The sequence below is a fragment of the Neoarius graeffei genome, chromosome 16, assembly GCF_027579695.1.
Source record: "Neoarius graeffei isolate fNeoGra1 chromosome 16, fNeoGra1.pri, whole genome shotgun sequence".
Lineage (NCBI taxonomy): Eukaryota > Metazoa > Chordata > Actinopteri > Siluriformes > Ariidae > Neoarius > Neoarius graeffei.
In genome coordinates, this window is record NC_083584.1 from 51,612,993 (window position 1) to 51,638,211 (window position 25,219).

The 25,219-nt window shown below is 42.2% G+C and overlaps 3 protein-coding genes across 5 annotated transcripts in view; 1 reads left to right on the forward strand and 2 right to left on the reverse strand.

Moving 5' to 3' along the window:
* snrnp25 (small nuclear ribonucleoprotein 25) overlaps positions 1-13,303 on the reverse strand; it is a 28,234-nt gene extending 14,931 nt beyond the window's left edge. For 2 of the 3 annotated variants that reach the window (XM_060943136.1, XM_060943137.1), the window contains exons 1-6: positions 12,701-13,303; positions 12,450-12,540; positions 10,283-10,388; positions 10,105-10,179; positions 1,406-1,471; positions 17-1,084 (exon numbers count right to left, since the gene is read on the reverse strand). In XM_060943136.1, the coding sequence (XP_060799119.1) occupies positions 1,414-1,471; positions 10,105-10,179; positions 10,283-10,388; positions 12,450-12,540; positions 12,701-12,904 (534 nt within the window). In that variant the 5' untranslated portion in view covers positions 12,905-13,303 and the 3' untranslated portion in view covers positions 17-1,084; positions 1,406-1,413. The other variant, XM_060943135.1, reaches the window with a different exon arrangement.
* Positions 13,304-16,764: 3,461 nt separating this feature from the next.
* Positions 16,765-19,857, forward strand: polr3k (polymerase (RNA) III (DNA directed) polypeptide K). The gene is made up of 3 exons (XM_060943139.1): positions 16,765-17,487; positions 17,579-17,666; positions 18,946-19,857. The coding sequence occupies exons 1-3, from the start codon at positions 17,377-17,379 to the stop codon at positions 19,071-19,073; spliced, it is 327 nt and encodes a 108-aa protein (XP_060799122.1). The 5' UTR covers positions 16,765-17,376; the 3' UTR covers positions 19,074-19,857.
* The window catches only part of cdip1 (cell death-inducing p53 target 1), a 44,549-nt gene continuing 38,816 nt past the window's right edge, over positions 19,487-25,219 (reverse strand). The window contains exon 5 of the mRNA XM_060943138.1: positions 19,487-21,378. Within this exon, the coding sequence (XP_060799121.1) occupies positions 21,267-21,378 (112 nt within the window). The 3' untranslated portion in view covers positions 19,487-21,266. The remainder of the gene's footprint in view (positions 21,379-25,219) is intronic.

Consider the following 25,219-nt stretch of genomic DNA (forward strand, 5'->3'; position numbering starts at 1 on the left):
CAACTTTTATCATTACCTGATGTTCCTTCCAGTTTTTCTTGTAATGCTTGCAGTGATAATTTCTTTTCTAGAAGTTTATTGAGTTCCTCCTCAATTTTTTCATACTCGTCTGTCTCAGTAGGATCATTTACTGTTAAATTTTAACACAAGAAAGACTGTCAATTAAACCAAATAAGACAGATATTACTTCAAGCATTTCAGCTGAATATGCATTATTTATTATTACTACTACTGCAACAACAATCGGCAAAGCAAACGTCCTAACCTTCCTTATGGCAGCCAACATTCTCCCGGACTTCCTTCATCAGAGCCAGTAAATGAAGTCTGTTGTTGAGCTGCTGTATTTGTAGTGTTACCTTGTGCAGCTCTAAGGAGATTCTCTGCAGCTCCTGCTGTTTCGACACTGCACCCATGCTGTACGCCAAGAAGGAGAGGCAACTATTCTCGATCCTCAGCTCTGTCTCACTTTTTCACACTTCCGAAACGTGATGCTCACTCTGTTTATAAGCAGCGTTGCAATCTGGCTGCCATGTTAATCAACTCACTTCAAATTAAACCAAATCGACAAGCCTGACAGCCGAATGATAGTCAAACTGGTTCATTGAGATGTTTTTGAGCACAACCGATCACATCTCAACAGCAGTTATGAGTGGGGGAAAAAAACAGTCACAAAAGTAAACACAAGACAATGTAGGGTTTTAATATGCTTCCAGAAAACAAACAAACTTATGTACAAATAAAAATGAGTACTCAACCTCAAACGCTCCAAAGGTGACTTAAAAAGGTTTGGTCCATGAGCCAAGGAAACATTCAGATTCAACAGTACAAAAACAAAAATGTATTATACAGGTAATTCCTTATATAATAATGTTCCTGAAGGTGGCTGTAGTCTGAGCAATGCAACAACAACAATGAGATCTCTTTACTGAGGTAATGTTACACTAGGAAATTTCAAGTCAGGTACAAGGTTCTAATTTCACCAGGAACAAGGTCCTAATATTTAAAAGATGTGGTTAAATGTCTTTGCATATTCTTAGATCGGTGGGATCATCTGGACTACGGGTGTTGCGGATTCAAGAAGAATCTATATCCAAAAGAAGTGAAAAAAGAAAGAGTAACTGGAAAAGTATAAAAAAAAGTGTTCATAATTCACTTTAGTCTGTAGAATAAAGTGTAGATAATATGTGCATTTGCAACCTCATGCAAATGTAATGGTTTTTCTTATTATAGTATGTCACAAAAGCTCTCTATCTCCCTCATGATACATGTTTTGAATACTAAAGTAAAAAAAAACACACACACACACACACACACACACACTTTGCTGGGGAACAATAACAGACATTTGAGCTATACAAATAAACCTAACATCTCTCCAGATTGTAATGAACAAAAACAATCTTACAAGTGTGTTCATTTCTTCTTCAGTTTCTTCATGAAAGTCACTTCATCCCTGTTCCTGATTCCATAGCTGATGGTAGAAACATATGGTATTAAATGTTATACAAGTCATTGCAATGATAACTCTAAGGGCCCGTTTACACGAGGACGCTGTCGGGTAAAAACGACTAAATATTTTATCGGAAGTGCCTTTCGTCTACACGGGGACGGCGTTTCCGAGGCTGAAAAACGGAAAAAATTGAAAACGCCTTCCAGAGTGGATAAGTTAAAAACAGCCCCCGTTGCATATCCGTCTAAACTACCCAATACGTGAAACTCTGCTCGGATCTGCTCACGTCGGGTACGCGTTTACGTCATACATATGTCATATACTGTACATGCCAGCCCGGGAAGTAAAAAAGTAAGAGCATGTTTGATTACATCGATCCAACGGACCTTCAAGCTGCTCTGGCAGCTTTAATAAACGTCCAGGAGTCCTTCGAACATCTATACCGAATCTGCACATATACCGTTAATGAACAGAGGCGGGTATAGTATGCTCTTACTTTCTTACTTACTTTCTTACTTACCATAGCCAGAGTAGTCAAAGTTTTCGCGGCGCAGATGTGCAGATCAGACAAGACGGAAGATGTTGCGCATGCGTGCAGACATAGCGGAGGTCTTTCACAGCACCGCCTGGCATGCACATCTGTGACAGAGCGCAATGCGTCTGTCACTAAACAGCGGTTCCTCCCGCTGGTCATGTTTCAATGGTCAAGTGCAATGGATTAAACCACAGTTGCAAAGACATTCCAAATACAATCTGTGTTGTATGTTTGTTGTGGGTTTGGTAATGGGGGCTTTACAAGTATGTTTTGTTACGGGTACATTTGTTACAACTTTTAGATATGTAAACCTGAAATGTTTGGTCCATGTGTTCATAGTAAAAGACGCGACACAGGTTTAAACAGCGCAAGCATTTATTAGTTTTCACTATAAACAATAGCGTGTAAAGATTCATTAAGTGCGCACGTTTAACATCTGAATCCTTTTCTGTTAGAGTTTATCTAACATCAGCCAGAAATGTTTGTAGCCATTTACCTGCTGTAGTCTTCCGGGTGCGGGACCAAAGCAGAGTGCAGGTCTGAAAGCGCTTTTCAAGGTTTCTTCAGCGATGCGCGGGAAAGCAGCTCATTAGAGCGGAGAGAAATGGTCTAAAAATCTTACGCAAGTGTTTGTTGTAATATTTAAGGTCTGCACATTGTTGTAGGAGTGTAATGCATGCAGCGAAAATGTTTAGAACTGTTAAAATCTGTCTAGATGTGTTGATTGATTTTAATTGTGTTAAGACTGTGCCGTAGTCTTTTAAATATGCGCTGCACTGTTCATTCAGGAGATGGCCTCGGCAGGGAGAGGACGCATGACTTGAGCTCTGTGTGAGTAATGCCAGAGTAGCCTAGCTTGCGTGGGCATTTTGTCCCAGAATTTTTTTTTTTTTTGGTTGGTTTTGTCATCAGTGTTTTTTGTTTGTTTGTTTGTCCTGTTTGTGTTAACTGCCGGCTTAAGAATAAAAAGAGAACTATTTTTGTACAAGAATTTTCCTTGTTTTGCTCATCATTCTGACTGACTACTCCATCCGCTCGGCACACTCTATTACAACATCCAGTTGAATTCCACACATTTATGCGTCACCGTACAGACGCAGATTTCCTCCTTGAAAACGGTCGTGTAGACGCGGAAAAAAGTGAGAACAAAAACGGACTTTTGCGTTTTTGTTTCAGACCGTCCCCGTGTAAAGTGGGCCTAAGAAGAATATACATATGCAGCAGGTGTGACACGGTCTAGATCGACGAGGCCATTTTACTGCCTGTGAATTTGAAGACATGATTCTAGAGACAGACAGACAAACACTTTATTAAACCTTACAGGACATTACTTTGTTACATTCACAGTCAAGACAACTACAGAAGAAATATCTCATCTCATTATCTCTAGCCGCTTTATCCTTCTACAGGGTCGCAGGCAAGCTGGAGCCTATCCCAGCTGACTACGGGCGAAAGGCGGGGTACACCCTGGACAAGTCGCCAGGTCATCACAGGGCTGACACATAGACACAGACAACCATTCACACTCACATTCACACCTACGCTCAATTTAGAGTCACCAGTTAACCTAACCTGCATGTCTTTGGACTGTGGGGGAAACCGGAGCACCCGGAGGAAACCCACGCGGACACGGGGAGAACATGCAAACTCCACACAGAAAGGCCCTCGCCAGCCCCGGGGCTCGAACCCAGGACCTTCTTGCTGTGAGGCGACAGCGCTAACCACTACACCACCGTGCCGCCCAGAAGAAATATCTAAAACACAAATACTAAATACTAATTTTACTATTAAAGCTTTTGAAACGTACTTGTGCATATATCTGTAATATACAGTTAGGTCCATATATATTTGGACACTGACACAAATTTTGTTTTTTTACCTGTTTATTGAAACATATTCAAGTTATACTTATATAATGGACATGGACAAAGTCCAGACTTTCAGCTTTCATTTGAGGGTATCCACATTAAAATTGGATGAAGGGTTTAGGAGTTTCAGCTCCTTAACATGTGCCACCCTGTTTTTAAAGGGCCCAAAAGTAGTTGGACAATTGACTCAAAGGCTATTTCATGGGCAGGTGTGGGAAATTCCTTCGTTATGTCATTCTCAATTAAGCAGATAAAAGGCCTGGAGTTGATTTGAGGTGTGGTGCTTGCATTTGGAAGATTTTGCTGTGAAGAAAGCATGCGGTCAAAGGAGCTCTCCATGCAGGTGAAACAAGCCATCCTTAAGCTGCGAAAACAGAAAAAAACCATCCGAGAAATTGCTACAATATTAGGAGTGGCAAATTCAACAGTTTGGTACATCCTGAGAAAGAAAGCATTGGTGAACTCATCAATGCAAAAAGACCTGGACACTCACAGAAGACAACAGTAGTGGATGATTGCAGAATAATTTCCATGGTGAAGAGAAACCCCTTCACAACAGCCAACCAAGTGAACAACACTCTCCAGGAGGTAGGCGTATCAATATCCAAATCTACCATAAAGAGAAGACTGCATGAAAGTAAATACAGAGGGTTCACTGCACGGTGCAAGCCACTCATAAGCCTCAAGAAGGCTAGATTGGACTTTGCTAAAAAATATCTAAAAAAGCCAGCACGGTTCTGGAAGAACATTCTTTGGACAGATGAAACCAAGATCAACCTCTACCAGAATGATGGAAAGAAAAAAGTATGGCGAAGGCATGGTACAGCTCATGATCCAAAGCATACCACATCATCTGTAAAACACAGCGGAGGCAGTGTGATGGCTTGGGCATGCATGGCTGCCAGTGGCACTGGGTCACTAGTGTTTATTGATGATGTGACACAGGACAGAAGCAGCCGGATGAATTCTGAGGTATTCAGAGACATACTGTGTGCTCAAATCCAGCCAAACTGATTGGTCGGCGTTTCATAATACAGATGGACAATGACCCAAAACATAGAGCCAAAGCAACCCAGGAGTTTATTAAAACAAAGAAGTGGAATATTCTTGAATGGCCAAGTCAGTCACCTGATCTCAACCCAATTGAGCATGCATTTCACTTGTTAAAGACTAAACTTCAGACAGAAAGGCCCACAAACAAACAGCAACTGAAAACCGCTGCAGTAAAGGCCTGGCAGAGCATTAAAAAGGAGGAAACACAGCGTCTGGTGATGTCCATGAGTTCAAGACTTCAGGCAGTCATTGCCAACAAAGGGTTTTCAACCAAGTATTAGAAATAAACATTTTATTTACAATTATTTAATTTGTCCAATTAGTTTTGAGCCCCTGAAATGAAGGGATTGTGTTTAAAAAAAAAAATGCTTTACTTCCTCACATTTGTATGCAATCATTTTGTTCAACCCACCAAATTAAAGCTGAAAGTCTGAACTTCAACTGCATCTGAATTATTTTGTTCACAATTCATTGTGGTAATGTACAGAACCAAAATTAGAAAAATGTTAGGCAGACAGGTCCTAGGTGACAGGCCAGACTAAGAGCAGTTCACCAAAACCCCTTATGGAAATTTAAAAAAAAAATCAAGGACCGTGACGTCACCCGGAATGGCGCAGCCGGGGCCCCACCCTGGAGCCAGGCCCGGGGTTGGGGCTTGTATGCGAGTGCCTGGTGGCCAGGCCTTTGCCCACGGGGCCCGGCCGGGCTCAGCCCGAAGCGGTGACGTGGGCCTGACCTCCTGTAGGTCCATCACCCACAGAGGTAGCCATAGGGGGCCGGTGCAGTGTGGATTGAGCGACAGTCGAAGGCAGGGGCCTCAATGACCTGATCCCCGAACACAGAGGCTAGCTGTTGGGACATGGAATGTCACTTCGATGGGGGGGGGGGGGGGGGGGGGGAGAGCCTGAGCTTGTGCGGGAGGTTGAGAGGTACTGGCTAGAGATGGTCGGGTTCACCTCCACACACAGCTTGGGCTCCGGAACCCAGCTCCTCGAGAGGGGCTGGACTCTCCACTTCTCTGGAGTCGCCCATGGTGAGTGGCGGCAGGCTGGTATGGGCTTGCTTATAGTTCCCCAGCTCAGCTGCCATGTGTTGGAGTTTACCCCAGTGAACAAGAGGGTCGCCTCTCTGCACCTTCGGGTCGGGGAGAGGGCTCTTGCTGTTGTTTGTGCCTACAGGCCAAATAGCAGTATAGAGTATCCAGCCTTCTTGGAGTCCCTGGGAGAGGTACTGAGAGGTGCTCAGACTGGGGATTCCCCATTGTTCTACTGGAGGACTTCAACACTCACGTGGGCAACAACAGTGACACCTGGAGGGGTGTGATTGGGAGGAACGGCCTCCCCGATCTGAACCCGAGTGGTGCTTTGTTATTGGACTTCTGTGCTAGTCACGATTTGTCCATAACAAACACCATGTTTGAGCATAGGGGTGTCCATTAAGTGCAAGTGGCACCAGGACACCTTAGGTCGATGATCGACTTTGTCATTTCATCTGATCTCCAGCCCTATGTCTTGGACACTCGGGTGAAGAGAGGGGCTGAGCTGTCAACTGATCACCACCTGGTGGTGTGTTGGATCCACTGGCGGAGGAGGAAGCCGGACAGACCTGGCAAGCCCAAACGTATGGTGAGGGTCTGCTGGGAACGTCTGGCCAAGCACTCTGTCGGGGAGGTTTTTAACTCCCACCTCCGGGAGAGCTTCTCCCAGCTTCTGAGGGAGGCAGGGGACATTGAGTCTGAGTGGACCATGTGGGTGGTGGAAGGAATACTTCGAGGATCTCCTCAATCCCACCGTCACGTCTTCCATTGAGGAAGCAGAGGCTGATGACTCAGAGGTGGACTCGTCCATTACACAAGCCGAAGTCACTGAGGTGGTTTGCAAGCTCCTCGGTGGCAAGGCACCGGGGGTGGATGAGATCCGCCCTGAGTATCTCAAGTCTCTGGATGTTGTGGGGCTGTCTTGGCTGACATGCCTCTGCAACATCCCATGGCGGTCGGGGACAGTGCCTCTGGAGTGGCAGACCGGGGTGGTGGTCCCTCTTTTTAAGAAAGGGGACCGGAGAGCGTGCTCCAATTATAGGGGAATCACACTTCTCAGCCTCTCCAGGAAGGTTTACTCCAGGGTACTGGAGAGGAGAATTCGGCCAATAGTTGAACCTCGGATCCAGGAGGAACAATGCAGTTTTCGTCCAGGTCGTGGAACACTGGACCAGCTCTATACCCTTCATAGGGTGCTCGAGGGTTCATGGGAGTTTGCCCAACCAGTCCACACGTGCTTTGTGGATCTGGAGAAAGCATTTGACCGTGTCCCTCGTGGTATCCTGTGGGGGGTGCTTCGGGGCTCTTTGCTAAGGGCTGTTTGGTCCCTGTACAAACGGAGCAGAAGTCTGGTTCGCATTGCCGGCAGTAATTCAGACCTGTCCCCAGTGCATGTTGGACTCTGGCAGGGCTGCCCTTTGTCACCGGTTCTGTTCATAATTTTTATGGACGGAATTTCTAGGTGCAGCCAGGGGCCGGAGGGAATCCTGTTTGGGAACCACAGGATTTCATCTCTGCTTTTTGCAGATGATGTTGTCCTGTTGGCTTCTTCAAACCAGGACCTTCAGCATGCACTGGGGCGGTTTGCAGTCAAGTGTGAAGCGGCTGGGATGAGAATCAGCACTTCCAAGTCCGAGGCCATGGTTCTTGACTGGAAAAGAGTGGCTTGCCCTCTTCAGGTTGGTGGAGAAGTCCTGCCTCAAGTGGAGGAGTTTAAGTATTTCGGGATCTTGTTCATGAGTGAGGGAAGGATGGAGCGTGAGATCGACAGGCAGATCGGTGCAGCCTCCGCAGTGATGTGGTCGCTTTACCGGTCCGTCGTGGTGAAGGAGCTGAGCCAAAAGATGAAGCTCTCGATTTACCAGTCAATCTCCGTTCCGACTCTCACCTATGGTCATGAGCTTTGGGTAACGGCCGAAAGAACAAGATCGCGGATACAAGCGGCCGAAATGAGTTTCCTTCGCAGGGTGGCTGGGTGCTCCCTTAGAGATAGGGTGAGAAGCACAGTCACTCGGGAGGAGCTCGGAGTAGAGCCGCTGCTCCTCCACATCAAGAGGAATCAGCTGAGGTGGCTCAGGCATCTCTTTCAGATGCCTCCTGGACACCTCCCTGGGGAGGTGTTCCAGGCATGTCCCCCTGGGAGGAGGCCCCAGGGAAGACCCAGGACACGCTGGAGGGACTATGTCTCTCGGCTGGCCTGGGAACGCCTCGGTGTTCTTCCCGAGGAGCTGGCCAAGGTGTCTGGGAAGAGGGAAGTTTGGGCTTCTATGCTCAGACTGCTGCCTCCGCGACCCGGCCCCGGATAAGCGGAAGAAAATGAGATGAGAAATGTATTTTTTATATAACAATATAAAAATTCAGAATACCCATGGGTTGTTGTTGACGATAGTATAGTGTTAGAGAGGTACAAGTTGTAGTCAATAGCTATATTGCGATGGAACCAGCCAGAAAAGGACGTTATTCCCCAGTATGGAAATACTTAGAGAAGATATAGTCCAATAAGGTACAATTATCCAATCGGCCAATCATGTGGCAGCAGCGCAATGCATAAAATCATGCAGATACAGGTCAAGATCTTCAATTAAATGTTCACTGATGCAAACCTGTATCTGCATGATTTTATGCATTGTGTTGCTTGAGCATTATGTGCTCTTAGAAGAAAAAAAAACTACAGGAAAGCAAGACATTCTAGGTGGTTTTCTTTTCTACAATAGAACTCACTAGTACACTTTCAGGAATAAGTCTGTTCAATATTGCTAAAATCTGGTGTTTATTTCATACTTACACACACTTTTATACAGTTCAAAGATCTATATTCTTTTGACGTCTACAGGGCTCTGGTGTTCACCTGAAGCCATGAGAAATAAATTTTTCAACACATCTGTCTGGAACGCTTCAACACTTTTCTTCTCATTGGTGTACTTCATTTATGAACATTCCCACCAATGATACTTCTCACACCAGCTATGGAGGGGAAGAGGTGACTGGTTGACCAAAAGACTGACCACTTTTATAAGCACAGAAATCTCTGCACATAAAACCAACAATGAACATTCAACCCCTCAAGCAGCACTGCATTAACAACTGACATGACTGTATAAAGGATGCTACTACATGGGCTCAGGAACACTCCAGAAAACCACAATCAGTAAACACAGTTTATCACTGCATTTACCATGCAAAGCCAAAAGCATACAACCAACAATATCCACAAATGCCACTAAATTCTCTGGGCCAGACCTCATCTGAGATGGACTGACACAAGGCGGAGAAGTGTGCTGTGGTCTGACAAGCCCACATTTCAGACTGTTTCTGAAAATCATGGATGTAGTGTCCTCTGGGCTAAAGAGGAAAAGGACCATCCAGATTGTTACAAGCACGAAGTTATAAACCAGCATCTGTGATGGTATGCGGTGTGTTAGTTCCTATGGCAAGGGTAACTTGCACATCTGTGAAGGCTCCATAAATGCTGAAAGGTACATACAGGTTTTGGAGCAACATATGCTGCCATCCAGACAATGTTGTTTTCAGGGACGTCCCTGCTTATTCCAGCAAGACAATGCCAAGCCACATTCTGCATGTGATACAACAGCATGGCTTTGTAGTGAAAGAGTGCAGATGCTAAACTGGCCTGCCTGCAGGCATCCAATTCAGAAGGAGTGTATATTTACAAAAAACAATAAAATTTATCAGTTTGAACATTAAATATCTTGTCTTTGTATTGCATTCAATTGAATACAGGTCTAAAAGAATTTGAAAATCATTGCATTGTGTTTTTATTTATGTTTTACACAGCATCCCAACATTTTTGGAATTGGGGTTGTACAAATCAGGTATTTACAAGTACAAATCAGGTTAAAACAAAACAGCAATCTGTACCCTCACACTATGAGTTTATACAAACAGTTGTATAAACTAAGAGTAATGTATATATTCTACTGTTCAAAAAATCTAAAGACACTTTTTTTTAAACAAATGCACAGTTCATACAACTATTAATTATATAAATTAAATATCCTCTTATAGATCAGACATAAGATTTAGTGCAGTAGTAAAGTTTTTAGATTCCTCTACCCAAGTGCATCAAATGGATAATTAGGACACTTTTTGACGTAAATGTTTAGACTGTAACATTATTATAAAAACACTTCTTTGCACTTACTCTTTCAGTTTCTTTTTGTCGTCCTCTAACCTTTCCCCGTTAAAGACCAAGTGAAATGTTAGCCACACGTATCTCCTGAAAGATCGATTTCTGAATGTTAACACAATTTTAGTCTGAAAATCTGGAAGTCATTTAAAGGAAAATATAATTTGCTGCCCTTAGAACATGAAAGACTTACCAGCTGATGTGTTTGATGCCACCCTCACGCTGCTGCTTCAGTTCCAAGTAGCGTCGAATGGCCTTCTTTAGATCCAGCACAGTAGCTGACTGTACTACCACAATTGCTGAAAAGATAACTCCATTCAGTCAATAAAAATCCACAGCATGTTACCCCAAGGCCAAAGACAGGACTCTCCCCACCCCACCCCACCCCATACAGTCCCAACCTCTGTAATGGAGTTGACCAGAATATAGCATTGGCATTAATGGGCTAAAACTGATGAATACCATTCTGGCAATGAAGTAATCTTGGTTATCTTTATTGTTTATCATCTATAAATATGAGAGTACCTTTTAAGATACTCTATGACACCTGACCATCATGTCACACAGATTTATTCCCTCTTTGCTGTTAGAATAAGCACCACTCTTCTCAGAAGGCTTTCCACCTGATTCTGTGGGGATTTGTGATCATTCAGCTCCAAAAGCATTAGTGAGATCAGACACTGATGCTGGTGAGGAGGTCTGGGGTCAGTCAGTGTTCCAATTCATCCCGAAGGTATTCAGTGGGGTTGAGTTCTGCAAGACACTCGAGTTCTTCACTCCAACCTAAACACACCATGATGCTCGCTTTGTGCACAGGGGCATTGTCATGCTGGCGCAGGTTTGGACCACTTACTTCCATGGGAATTTTAATTCTACAGGATACAAAGACATTCTATACAATTATGAGCATCCATCTTATGGATGTGATGGTCAGGTGTCCATCAACAGAAATTATTTCAGGAAAAATCTCATCTCATTATCTCATTATCTCTAGCCGCTTTATCCTTCTACAGGGTCGCAGGCAAGCTGGAGCCTATCCCAGCTGACTACGGGCGAAAGGCGGGGTACACCCTGGACAAGTCGCCAGGTCATCACAGGGCTGACACATAGACACAGACAACCATTCACACCTACGGTCAATTTAGAGTCACCAGTTAACCTAACCTGCATGTCTTTGGACTGTGGGGGAAACCGGAGCACCCGGAGGAAACCCACGCGGACACGGGGAGAACATGCAAACTCCACACAGAAAGGCCCTCGCCGGCCCCGGGGCTCGAACCCAGGACCTTCTTGCTGTGAGGCGACAGCGCTAACCACTACACCACCGTGCCGCCCCTATTTCAGGAAAAATCTACATAATTATTCATCTCCATCTCTGGACTTGATCCATCCCATTAACATATCATCTGAACTGAAATAGAGAAGTACATTTAAATCATGGCCACGGTAGTGGTTCATACAATGGTTCACTGGGGAGAGGTGGCCAGACTGGTGGCCTGGTGTCAGGAAAACAACCTCTCCTTAGATGCATAAGACCAAGGAGACGATTATTGATCTAGGAAGAGGAGGAAGGAGCAGCACACCCCAATATACTGTACATTGGTGAAACAGAGGTGGAGAGGGTGAAAACCTTTAGATTCCTCGGAACCTACATCAACGAGGACGTCAGCTGGTCTCATAACACTCGCCAACTTGTAAAGAAATCATAGCAGAGACTGTACTTCTCGATAAGGCTGGGGAAATTTGGCATGTCAACTAAAATCCTCAGCAACTTTGACAAATATACAGTTGAGAATGTCATCACCAGCTCAATTACAGTGTGGCATGGAAGCTGCTCTGCTCAGGACAGGAAGGTGACAAAAATCACACAATTCATCTCTGGAACAGACTTCACTCCAGGACATTTATACCACCAGGGTCATCAGGAGGACCCACAACATTATTAAGGACAGTACACATCCACAACATGGTCTCTTCACACTTCTGCGGTCAGGGAGATGCTACAGGAGTGTGAAATCAAGGACAACAGGACGCACAAACAGCTTCTACCCACAGGTCATCAGACTCATGAACAATACATTCAACACTGTCCACTCCACTCTCCATCACACCCACTGATTGTTACCCTATCTGTATCATGAGGCACAGAGCGCTTAACTTTTTAAACCCAGGTGTTTCTACTGCATTATGATTATGTTGTTTTTTGTGTAAAGGGAGAATGGCAAAGTATGAATTTTATTGCATCGTCTGAACCGCTGTGCATATGACAAACTTTTTGAATAGTTGTGATTTGCCAAGGGATATAAACTTATTTCTTAATATGCAGAAAAAGTTTAATCTGACTAAGCAGAAGAACTTACGCATGACCTCTCCATCAGCTTTACACACACGCACGGTCATAGCCTGGCCATACTCCAGAGCTATCTGAGAATTCACCTCCTCCAATGTGACCTACAGAGAGAGAGAGAGAATGAGTTGTTTTAGTTAGTCTGGGCAATTTTACAGTTTAATTAACACTAAAATGAAAATGTCTGTCAACCTGATTATACCATTATTGTTGTTTCTGTTGTTCAGACAGTGTCTTGTAAAGGTCATATCTGAAATCACAAACCTGAATCGGCAGATCACATAATAAAGGATCTTGCACTATCAGAGCCAAGCCTTCTTCAAAAATATCCAAAAATTCAGAATGTGGCAATGCCTCCTCATCCTCCTCTTCTTGTTCTTCCTGCTTTACAGTTTCCTCCTCCAGCTGTTTGATTTCCATTTCACTCTCATTAGTTTGTATCTCCTCTGCCTTTATTTCACTGCTCATTTTAGACACTGAATATCCAAAACCCTAATTAATTTATCTGAGCAAAATGCAGAGGAAATGTAATCATAACAAATTATTGTTTATATAATGGAGAGAGGGAAAAATAACGAACATGTACTATTTATGATTTGGGACCTACTGAATCTGGGACATGTTTTAGTCAATTGATAGGACGGAACTATTTCCGGTTTTCTAAAAAGTTAGCTAAATAACGAAACAAAATCAAAAATTTACACGCTACATAACTACTACAGTAGCGACTCATAGATTTTAGTTTTCATGTGTGAATACATTTCATTTCAATTCAATTCAATTCAACAAATCATCTACCAGCTCAAAATACTAACAGATTCGTTTCTATAAACACACCAGGAACTACTTCCGCTTTGCACTGCGATTTCACTGCCACCACGATGACTCATTGGCTGGATTTAAAACCGCTCCCTCCTCCCTGTATCAGTGCACTATGTAGGGTGTGAACAAATGGCTTGTACTGAAAACAAAGCAGACTTTCTTTTCAACAGACAGTCATTTGTAATTCCTCCACAAACACATAACTTTCAGCATCTAATTCAGTATAAGAAGTCCCAGGCAGTAGTTAAAAGGACGATAAGACAGAGGAAAAGAATATATTGCAGAGAGTACTGTAGTTCAATTGGAAGTAATGTTAGTATTAACGATGTATGGGGAATGATTAAAAAAAATGGAGGGTAATAGGAGGGAGTGGAATTATCCCGTTCTTACAGATGGAGTTCAGTTGGCTATATCAAACCTGGAAAAAGCAGAAATGATGGTTAATACTCTGAGTAAGATACATAGTTCTATTAATTTATCTGAAGAAGAAGAAAGAAGGGGAAGGGAACAAACAAGGAGTATTTATGCTGGGGTTATACAAAAGAAAGGAAAATTAGAGGATAAATATAATGTTCCTTTTACAATAAGAGAGTTAAGAAATGCCCTGGATGGATGTAAGAACTCAGCTCCTGGTAAAGATGAAGTGTGCTATAATATGTTAAGACATTTAAGTGATAAGGGAATTGAGGTTGTTTTAAAGATGTTTAATAAAGTTTGGGAGCAAGGAAAGATTCCTGCAGGATGGAAGGAGGCAATGTTCCAATTAGAAAACCAGGAAAAGATGCTAGTAATCCAGCAAATTATAGGCCTATAGCTTTAACTTCTCACTTGGGTAAATTGATGGAAAGAATGGTTAATTGTAGGTTAATGCACTTTATTGAAGAAAGGGGTTTGATGGTGAGCTGTCAGAGTGGTTTTAGGAAGGGGAGAAGTACTGTTGACTCAATCGTATGTCTTGAGGATGAAATAAGGAAAGCACAAGTAAAGAGAGAAACTGTTGTGGCAGTGTTTTTAGATGTAGAAAAGGCCTATGATATGCTTTGGGTGGAGGGACTTTTAATTAAAATGCATTTATTAGGGATTGGGGGAAACATGTTTAATTGGGTAATGGACTTTTTAACTAATAGAAGCATCCAGGTGAAAATAGGGAAAGATATGTCAAGATGTTTGGTTGAAAATGGAACTCCACAAGGAAGTGTTATAAGTCCATTGTTATTTAATATAATGATTAATGATGGTGGTGTAGTGGTTAGCACTGTCGCCTCACAGCAAGAAGGTCCTGGGTTCGAGCCCCGGGGCCAGCAAGGGCCTTTCTGTGTGGAGTTTGCATGTTCTCCCCATGTCCGCGTGGGTTTCCTCTGGGTGCTCCGGTTTCCCCCACAGTCCAAAGACATGCAGGTTAGGTTAACTGGTGACTCTAAATTGACCGTAGGTGTGAATGTGAGTGTGAATGGTTGTCTGTGTCTATGTGTCAGCCCTGTGATGACCTGGCGACTTGTCCAGGGTGTACCCCGCCTTTCGCCCGTAGTCAGCTGGGATAGACTCCAGCTTGCCTGCGACCCTGTAGAAGGATAAAGCGGCTAGAGATAATGAGATGAGATTAATGATGTTTTTTCTCATGTTCAGCCAGGGATGGGGAGATCTCTGTTTGCTGATGATAGTAGCTTGTGGAAAAGGGGGAAAAATGTGAAGTACACCCTGAAGAAGGTTCAGGAAGCTTTAACCTTAGTAGAAGACTGGGGTAAGAGATGGGGTTTTAGATTCTCTATTGAAAAGACTAAAGTAATGTTTTTTACTAGAAAGAAGGTACCTGAAAATATGCAACTACAGCTGTATGGTAGACCATTGGAAAGGGTTAAGAGTTTCAAATTTCTTGGTGTTATTTTTGATGTAAGGCTTACCTGGAGAGATCATATTTCAAAAATAATAGACAAAAGTAAAAGAGTCATGAACTTAATGAGATGTCTTGCTGGAACAGAATGGGGAGCAGATGTAGCATCTTTGAAGCAGATTTATGTTTATTTAATTAGGTCAAGAATTGACTATGGGTGTTTAGTGTATGGTTCTGCAGCCAAATCCGTTTTAGCTGGATTAGATGTAGTTCAAGCTAAGGCGTTGAGAATATGCACGGGAGCTGTACGATCTTCTCCAGTGTGCTCGCTACAAGTGGAAACAGGTGAAATGCCACTTGGTTTAAGAAGAAGGCAGCTTCAAGCTAACTATTGGGTCAATTTGATGGGTCAGAGATGTGATCACCCTGTAAAATGTGTAATTGAACCATAATGGGAGAGGGAGGTGGCAAGACTCAAGTTTTGGGTGGTCTGGAGAAATCGTAGCACAGGAATTGAACATTCTTAATAAGAGCTTTTGTTCAGTAGTAATGTGGCCTTTAATTCCTGTATGGCAATTGGAGGGTCCAGAGATTGACTTGAAGTTGCTTGAAATTAAGATGGAAAATCCTGAGGTAGACTTGGCATTTGAATTTCAGTGTCATGCAAGAGAAAGATATAAGAACCATATATTAATTTTTACTGATGGGTCAAAAGAGCAAGAAACAGGAGCTACAGGGTCAGCCTTTTTTGTTCAGAGTTTTAATTTTCAAGCTTTTAAAAGAACCTCAGATTTTTTAAGTGTATTTACTGTGGAGCTCTATGCAATCCTAATGGCAATACAGTGGGTTGAACAGATACAGAATCAGAAAGTACTGATATGTAGTGACTCTGTGTCAGCTATTAGTTGCATTGGAAAAGGTTCGTCAAAAAGCAGACAGGATCTCATTTATGAGATTTTACTGATAATTAGTGAGGTGAAAAGAAGAGGGATAGAGGTGTCATTTATATGGGTCCCAGCTCATGTAGGTGTCACATCTAATGAAAAAGTGGATAAATTAGCCAAGAAAGCTTGTCAAAGAGAGACCATAGATGTAAATATAAAGTTATCAAAATCAGAGGGCAAAAGTATTGTGTGGCAAGAAACAATTTTAAAATGGCAACAGAGTTGGCAACAAGAAACAAAGGGTAGGCATCTATTCTCAATTTCTAGTAGAGTAACTGACTCAGGTGGTTGTTAAAGAGGGAGTAATCGAAAGGAGGAAGTTATTTTTGCAAGGTTGAGAATTGGGCATACATTTTTAAATAGCACTTTGTTTTTATTGGGAAAGCATCAGAATGGTCTGTGTTCTTGTCAGGAATCTGAGACAGTTCATCATCTCATCTCATTATCTCTAGCCGCTTTATCCTTCTACAGGGTCGCAGGCAAGCTGGAGCCTATCCCAGCTGACTATGGGCGAAAGGCGGGGTACATCCTGGACAAGTCGCCAGGTCATCACAGGGCTGACACATAGACACAGACAACCATTCACACCTACGGTCAATTTAGAGTCACCAGTTAACCTAACCTGCATGTCTTTGGACTGTGGGGGAAACCGGAGCACCCGGAGGAAACCCACGCGGACAACATGCAAACTCCGCACAGAAAGGCCCTCGCCGGCCACGGGGCTCGAACCCAGGACCTTCTTGCTGTGAGGCGACAGCGCTAACCACTACACCACCGTGTCGCCACAGTTCATCATGTCATACTCTTTTGCAGAAATTATGACAGTCAAAGACAGGAACTGCTCGCACAGATGCGTGGACTTGGTTTGGAAGAGGTGACGTTGAAAAGCATTTTAGAAATAGGATCAAGTGGAAAGGGAAGACGATTTTTCTTAGTTTTTATTGGACACTGGGCCTTAAGTAGGCATCAATCCTGTAGATGGCAGCAATGCAACTACTTGGATGCCGGCTGCCGTAAAACTCCAAAGAAGAAGAAGAATTCCTCCACAAAATGGCAGAAGTCAGGGTGCTAATTCTTTAGGGTGTCGGTGTAGCACTGAATATACAGTCCCTCAGTTCAAAAACAAAATATTTAAATATATTACATAAGAATATATTTATACATTTTAGCGTCTAAAATATTTTTTTTCTAAAGTGTTTCGTCGTGGCTGTTTGTTTCTAGTCGAGCTCATTAAATCGGTGCACTTGTCAGTACGCTGCAGTAATATTTCGAATAGGAATTTACAGCATTCTTGAGAAACAACACTGTGGGTCGAGTCCTCTGGAGCTTAGAGCAGGAGCAAAATGCTGCTGTTTTGCCCAACATGTGGAAATGTGTTGGTCGTAGAAGAGGGTCAGAGATGTTACAGATTCGCCTGTAACACATGTCCTTACGTTCACAACATTACCAGGAAGGTAAGTTTACAGAACAGAACAGACACGTGTGTGAGAAACGCACATGTTGCTATGGTGACCCGAGTGAAGTATAAACTTGTAATCTGTTCAGGTCAACAACAGGAAGTATCCCAAACTGAAAGAAGTGGATGATGTTCTTGGGGGTTCAGCTGCCTGGGAGAACGTGGATTCAACTGCAGGTATTATTCAACACTCTAAAAACAGTAATAATATGGCCAAAATGTATGTGGGTACCTGACCATCACACCCATCTGTGGTTCTTCCCCAAACTGTTACCACAAAGTTTAATCACACAGCTGTATAGGATGTCTCTGTTTGCTGTGGCAGTACAGTTTCCCTTCGCTAGAACTTAGAGGCCCAAACCTGTTCCAGCATGACAATGCCCCCGTGCACAAAGCAAGCTCCATGAAGGCATGGTGTGTTAAGAAGAAACCTTTATTTGTCACATGCACACTTCAAGCACAGTGAAATTCATCCTCTGCATTTAACCCAGCTGAAGCAGTGAACACACGCGTGCACACACCCAGAGCAGTGGGCAGCCACACTACAGCGCCCGGGGAGCAGTCAGGGGTTCGGTACCTTGCTCAAGGGCACTTCAGCCCAAGGCCGCCCCATGTTAACCTAACCTGCATGTCTTTGGACTGTGGGGGAAACCGGAGCACCCGGAGGAAACCCACGCAGACACGGGGAGAACATGCAAACTCCACACAGAAAGGCCCCCACCGTCCACTGGGCTCGAACCCAGACCTTCTTGCTGTGAGGCGACAGTGCTAACCACTACACCACCGTGCTGCCCAAAAGGGAACCTGTCAAGCCGTTTGCTTTTCTTTGCTTACCCGGCTTGGCAGGGGTGCTTGGTGGGGCGTGGCTTTGCTCGGTGTGAAAGAGCCCCTTGATGCTACCCCAACCAGGCACCAAGTGGTTAGGTTAAGCAGAGGTGGACAGTAACAAAGTACACTTTGAGTACCTGTACTTTTACTTGAGTATTTTTTTTTTTGGAAACTTATGACTTTAAGAAGAGTGGAGCTTATTATAACACAAAAGGGGACCAATTCCATATTAGTTTTGGAATGGGATGTTCAAGAAGCACATGTGGGTGTGATGGCCAGGTGTCCACATGCTTTGACTGTATGGTGTCAAAGTTAGTTATTTTAGCTGTCTGCCACAGTATATTGGTGTTTAAATTAAGTAATGAACTTGCGCTCAAAGTGCAGACTTTCAGCTTTAATTTGAGGGTATTTACATCCAACTCGAGTAAACGGTGTGGGAATTACAGCACTTTTGATGGACCTGACTGTACATTCCAAGTTCTTGCTGTAGTCTTTAGAACAGCAGCCTTCTGCTATATCAGCTTTGACAAGGTTCCAGAGAAGTAGCTGTGTATGCCTTTTTGTGTTTTAAGGTACATATATAATCGTTTTATTTTAAGCAATAAAATATTTCTTTTTTTCTCTTTAGAACCCTGTCCAAAGTGTGAGCACCCAAGGGCTTATTTCATGCAAATACAGACCAGATCTGCTGATGAACCGATGACTACATTCTACAAGTGCTGCAGCCCACAGTGTGGCCATCGGTGGAGAGACTAAGTGCTATCCCAATGCACCAACTCTGGTCCCGGAGTACCCTGTATTCTACACTTTAGAGCTGGAAAAACACTCATATGCAGGACCAGGGTTGGGAAACCTGCGCTGGCCAATGATACTTTACTCTATGAAGAACACCTGTGTGTCCACACCCAGCTCTTTCTCTGGAACCTTCTCTAGTTTAAACTAAAATGCCCTGAGAGGTTGTTGTTCTGAAGTTTGGGCAATAACCTGGAATGTATGTTCTTCAAGCTAGGACTTATAAACATATTGCCTAGCAGTAATCAAGCTTAATTGTCTTCAGTTTTTGTTTATTTTATTTAAGATGCATTCAACTTTTCCTTTTCAGTTAAGATGATTAAAATTGACTCAACTCTAACTGCCTTAATTAAAACATTACAATAACATGACCACTCTCAGAAGATATGATTATTTTATTATTCTCAGAATAATAATTGCACACAGTTTGTTCTTTACATGACACTTCCAGTTCAGAAGATGTATTATACCACAAACTACTTGTATTTGTTGGTCTAAATATCCTGGAACACAAGCTCTACATATATTCAGTCTTTCACAGCAAGAAGCCACTTTGCAAAGCATCATAGGCCTACGAGGTTCAAAAGAAAGTTGCATTAAAGGGAATCAGCTCAAATTCAGAGGAGCATGCATATAGTTGTTTTTTTTTTATGTATACTTGATTGTTTGCGTCATGTTCGTGCTGTTATCTAAATATACAGACAAATTGAATAAGGACAATAAAGCACAACAGGTCTTTAAAACAAAACTTCCTGTTACAATGTTTGATTTCTTGAGGCATGTTCAGTGCAAAATGAAGAATCACTTTTCGAGAGGGATTAAAGCTTCAAACCAGGTGCATGTCTGACATTTTTCAAAAATCTTGCATGAAAGGAAAATAACTCGTACAGAAAAAAGACATGATATTTGCAATTTGTCACACTGACTCGACTTCCTGCCACCTTCCCCATAACAAAATGTTGCACTCAAAAACAAACTGACGTCCCAAGGATGGAAAAAAAAAAGACCTTTTAATAATTATGAACAAATAATCTGTTGAGTTCAGGGGTCAGATGAGACACACAGGACTGTCTGAGATTAGAGACGTTGCACAAAGCTAGAGCTTGATGATCACCTCCTTCTTGCAAGCATGCTCTTTCCTAATGATTGTATCAGAGTAAATTATTTAAAAGGATCAAAAAAAAGCCTAAGATTGACTATGTTCTCAGCTACACCATGTCTAAATAACCTTCTGAAATGAATGAAATGATTAAACTCCATAAGAAAGTGCACATCAAAACCCACTAACAGCACAGAAGCAATTCACCATAAAGATGAAGGAGCATGAGAATTATCTGCAACATTCACAGTTCAGTAAGACAGCAAATGCAACAATGGAGAAACCTTACAATATAGTGCAGAACCTGTCGAATATTTAATTATTTATTACAAAGGAGCACTGATGTGGATATTTCTATTATGTTTCCTGACAGATTAAGAAATTTTCATCTAAAATTGCACAGGTTGACAAGTGTGTACTATAACGGAGTATAATGAATCTCGTGAATGCAAACTACCCCTGATTACAAAAATGTTCTGACTGCAACATTATGAAAATATAAATGCATTCGTTTTCACATAGATGGAAAAGGAGCAGCGATATCCTACAACTAAAACTGTAGTCCTTGGCCATTGTTTTCACAAACACAGATAGAGACATGAAAAGTCTTTCACATTAGCTTGTTAGAATAATTATACATAAAGTAACAGAATTAAATAATTACAATATAAATAATATCGACCCTGAATGGACTTCAGTTATATCAGACCAATTGACTTCATTCTAGAAATGAGACTTTAACTGGCGCTCGGCTACAATCCTAACAGCACTTCCACAACACTATTAATAAATGTCCATTATGCATATAAAATGTACTGACTCATCATCCCTTCTTTTTCTTCTTCTACTTACCTATTTTTAAAATTAATCTTCTAGTATCACTAACTCTAAGTCTTTTAAATAGTTATATACAGTCATTAGTGGATGAATAGGTAGTAAAAACAAATCAAACAAACAAAAACAAATAAAACTAGCCAACAAGCTGGGGAATGAAGTGCAGAAAAGGATGCATGAGAGGGAGCCATAAGTGCATCCAGGGTGAGCGATGGGGGACGCTGTTAGCATATGCGCTTGTATGTGTAGATGTAGCCCTTGCAGTTGGGGCAAGTGTGCGTCACATCCTTCAGGTCATCAATCAGACATGGGATCAAGCAGCAGCCGAGATCACAACTGCAAAAGAAGGGGGGAGTCATTAATGGCCATCACATGATGGCAGCGATCAGCATACACCCTTCATCATGGAGGTTAGTGCAGTAATTTCAAGCAGCTTTTCAAGCAGCTCTACTACAGCTGGTCCCTCAGAGAAGGCGGCCTTAATCCTAACAGAGATTACACCTGCCTAAATATCTGCACATGACTCCACCAGTGCACCCCGTTTCCCTTTCAGGTGTCCAAGAAAGGAGAAAGATGGGTTATGCAAAGGGAAAAATATACACAGATCAGCCCTATCATTATGACTAGGGCTACAATGATTCACCACGGTGCGCCAAAAATCGAGTTCATACCTGCCGTACCAATTATCGATCCATGTAGCTGTATTTTCGGTTTGATTCGGTGACATTTATTTCATTTCAATTTTTACTGATTTATAAAACATACTTTTACCACGTAACCATTACACTTACATTGTTAAATCGATGCGAGAAAGCAATCAGCCAGAATAGAGCACAGCTTTGCTTCTAAATAAAACGTGCAATTTGATTGGTTTGGGTCCTTGCTCTTGTCCAATCAGAGTAGCCGACACTTTACATGGCAATGCCGCTGTTGGGCACCAAAATGGCAGAAGCCAAGCTTAAAGTGGCATTCCACCATTGGATGTATTCTTTGGCATAAAATACAATATATTTTATGACAACATGACTAGACAGAGAAATCTTTTAGCTTCAAAATGATATATCAAACATAATTTTTTGACGACAAGTATATTAATTTTGCGACCAAAGTCACCTACCCTTTTAATTTCCGCGCGGTAGTGAAACGTGATGTCATCGGCAGGTTCCCCTTCTTGTGTACCACGTCACGTGTGACGTGGCACAGATTATCAGCAATGGCGGATAGAACGTGATTTCCACTTGTCGATTGCTGTGCCGATATTCACCATCGACCGTCTCCTTTGGGCATCACTTGCTATTTTCCTTCGCTTCTTTTCCGAAGCTGACAATCGCGTTCTATCCGCCATTGCTGATAATCTGTGCCACGTCACACGTGACGTGGTACACAAGAAGGGGAACCTGCCGATGACATCACGTTTCACTACCGCGCGGAAATTAAAAGGGTAGGTGACTTTGGTCACAAAATTAATATACTTGTCGTTGTCAAAAAATTATGTTTGATATATCATTTTGAAGCTAAAAGATTTCTCTGTCTAGTCATGTTGTCATAAAATATATTGTATTTTATGCCAAAAAAATACATCCAATGGTGGAATGGCACTTTAAAGATCCTTCGTCTCATCTTAAATCAAAAGTTTGGCTACATTTTGGGTTTCGAGAAGACACGAAGGATACTGCAACATGCCGCATGTTATGTTGATGTGAAGTGTAAGGGAGAGTCAACTACAAACCTCGCAAATCATTTAAAGCGAAAACACAACATGGATGTAAACGAAGTAAGTGTCGCCAAATTGAAAACTGAAAGTGTTATGAAAGTAATAAAACCAGGTACACGGGGACAGTTAAAACTGACTGATATTAACAAACCAAAACTGAATGAAACTAGAAATAAAGCTATGTCGAAGGCTATTGGTGGCTACCTCGTCTATGATATGCGGCCATACTCTACCGTACAGAATGATGGGTTTAAAAACATGATAAATGTCTTTGAGCCAAGATATTCCATTCCTCGTAGGACATATTTCAGCAAAAACTCAGAAATTCATCAATTCAAGTTGCCAAAATATCCTTATTTTATACATTTTGTTTTAAGAATTTTACATTTACTTATCCTGTTCCCTAGTCAGCATTTGGAAAGTTTTCATCTTTCCAGACAAATTTCAATGGGATTTTGTTAATGTTTAAAATCTGAGCTTTGTTTATCCTTTATATTTAGTTGCAGGATCAAATCAAAATTAATTGAATCAAAGGGTCTAAATCATGAATCGAATCGGTGTCTTAGTGAATCGTTGCAGCCCTAATTATGACCACCTGCTTAATATGCTGTTTGTCCTCCATGTGCCACTAGAACAAGTCTGACCCGCCGAGGCACAGACGCTACAAGACCTCTTAAGGTTCTCGGTGGTATCAGATCTGACCTCTTGTTGCAGCAAATCCCACAGATGCTTGGTCAAGTCAATTTATTTGTATAGCGCTTTTAACAATGGACATTGTCACAAAAAGCAGTTTAACAGAAAAAAGATTTTAAACATACGACCTAAAATTTATCACTTTTCAGATCAGATTGTGGAACCTGGAGGCTGGGGCAACACCTTAAACTCTTCGTCATGTTCCTCGAACCATTCCTGAGCAGTGTGTGTAGTGGCTGCACTATCATGTTGAAAGAGGCCAAGTGCCATCTGGGAACATCACTGCTATGATGGTAGGTGTCATACTGATGACTATGTGACTCCCCAGTCCCAGGGTTTCCCAGCATAACATTGCACTCGCATCATACTGCCTACACTGGCTTGCCCTCTTCCCAGTGTAAACAGTGCACAAGGACCCAGCCGTCCATGTGATACAAAGGAAAATGGGACTCTTCAGACCAGGTGACTTTCTGGTCCAGTTCTGATCTTCGTGTGCTTGTTATAGGTGTTTCTGAAGGTGTAAAGGAATTAGTATGAGCACTCTGACCAGTCTGTAGCTACAGTGGGTATGGAAAGTATTCAGACCCCTTTAAATTTTTCACTCTTCATTGCAGCCATTTGCTAAAATCAAAAAAGTTCATTTTATTTCTCATTAATGTACACTCAGCACCCCATCTTGACAGAAAAAAAAAACAGAAATGTATACATTTTTGCAAATTTATTAAAAAAGAAAAACTGAAATATCACATGGTCATAAGTATTCAGACTCTTTGCTCAGTATTGAGTAGAAGCACCCTTTTGAGCTAGTACAGCCATGAGTCTTCTTGGGAATGATGCAACAAGTTTTTCACACCTGGATTTGGGGATCCTCTGCCATTCTTCCTTGCAGATCCTCTCCAGTTACGTCAGGTTGGATGGCAGTGGCGGCTGGTAGTCTTTCAAACAGGGGAGGCTGGTCGGTTACGATATTTCCAGATTTTAAAAGAAAAAACACATCAATTTTGCCCATACTCTTGCCTCTGATCTGGCTGATTGTTGGCAGGGTCACAAACTGTGAAATAACAGGTTCTTTTGGCCCATTAGCCTACTGTCCAATATACATGATGGTGGTGTTGGGGGGGGGGGGTTATATTTTAACATTTTATATTTTAAAATTGTGGCATGTTGTTTAAAAATTGACCTCGGCTGTGTTTTTGTTTAAAAATGTTTTCCAAATTGTAGCTGTGTTTAATTCATATCCAGAAAAACATATATTCCAATATAATATACTCAGCATAAACATTTTAAATAGATTCTATATTTTTGGTCCATCCATGACATATTACTAAAGTAGCCTATTTACTGTTGGTGATGTGGGTCACTTGCTGTTAGCCAATTCACTTTCTCGTACCAGGAGAGCTGAAAGGAACGAGTATTATTCCCTACCTTTTTCACCAAGTCAATTTGAGGCGTTGGTCTACCCTGCTCTTTAATTTTAATTTTTTCCTTGAAAGGAAGACTGGCAAATGGCTTCGCCAAAATTAAATCAGCAATGCTTGGCATCCGTGCGCAGCTTTCTTGCTAGCTGACTAGCCCCCTCAAGTTCAAGTTCAGTCACTCAAATAAACGACATTTCTGGAACTAAGATAGCAAACTTGACAACACTATATTTACACTTTATTTACAATGAAAATATATACAAACTAAAAAAGCTGGTAGAAACCGTATGTAATGAATAAAATCGAAATGTAAGCCGATCTCTTACAATACACCACAGCACTTACGAATCCG

Excerpts from the sequence above, each read along its gene's own strand:
- polr3k (XM_060943139.1), top strand. The coding sequence starts at position 17,377 with ATGCTGCTGTTTTGCCCAACATGTGGAAATGTGTTGGTCGTAGAAGAG. Across the intron at positions 17,488-17,578 it reads TTCACAACATTACCAGGAAG|GTCAACAACAGGAAGTATCC; the intron begins GTAAGTTTACAG and ends TAATCTGTTCAG. Across the intron at positions 17,667-18,945 it reads GAACGTGGATTCAACTGCAG|AACCCTGTCCAAAGTGTGAG; the intron begins GTATTATTCAAC and ends TTTTCTCTTTAG.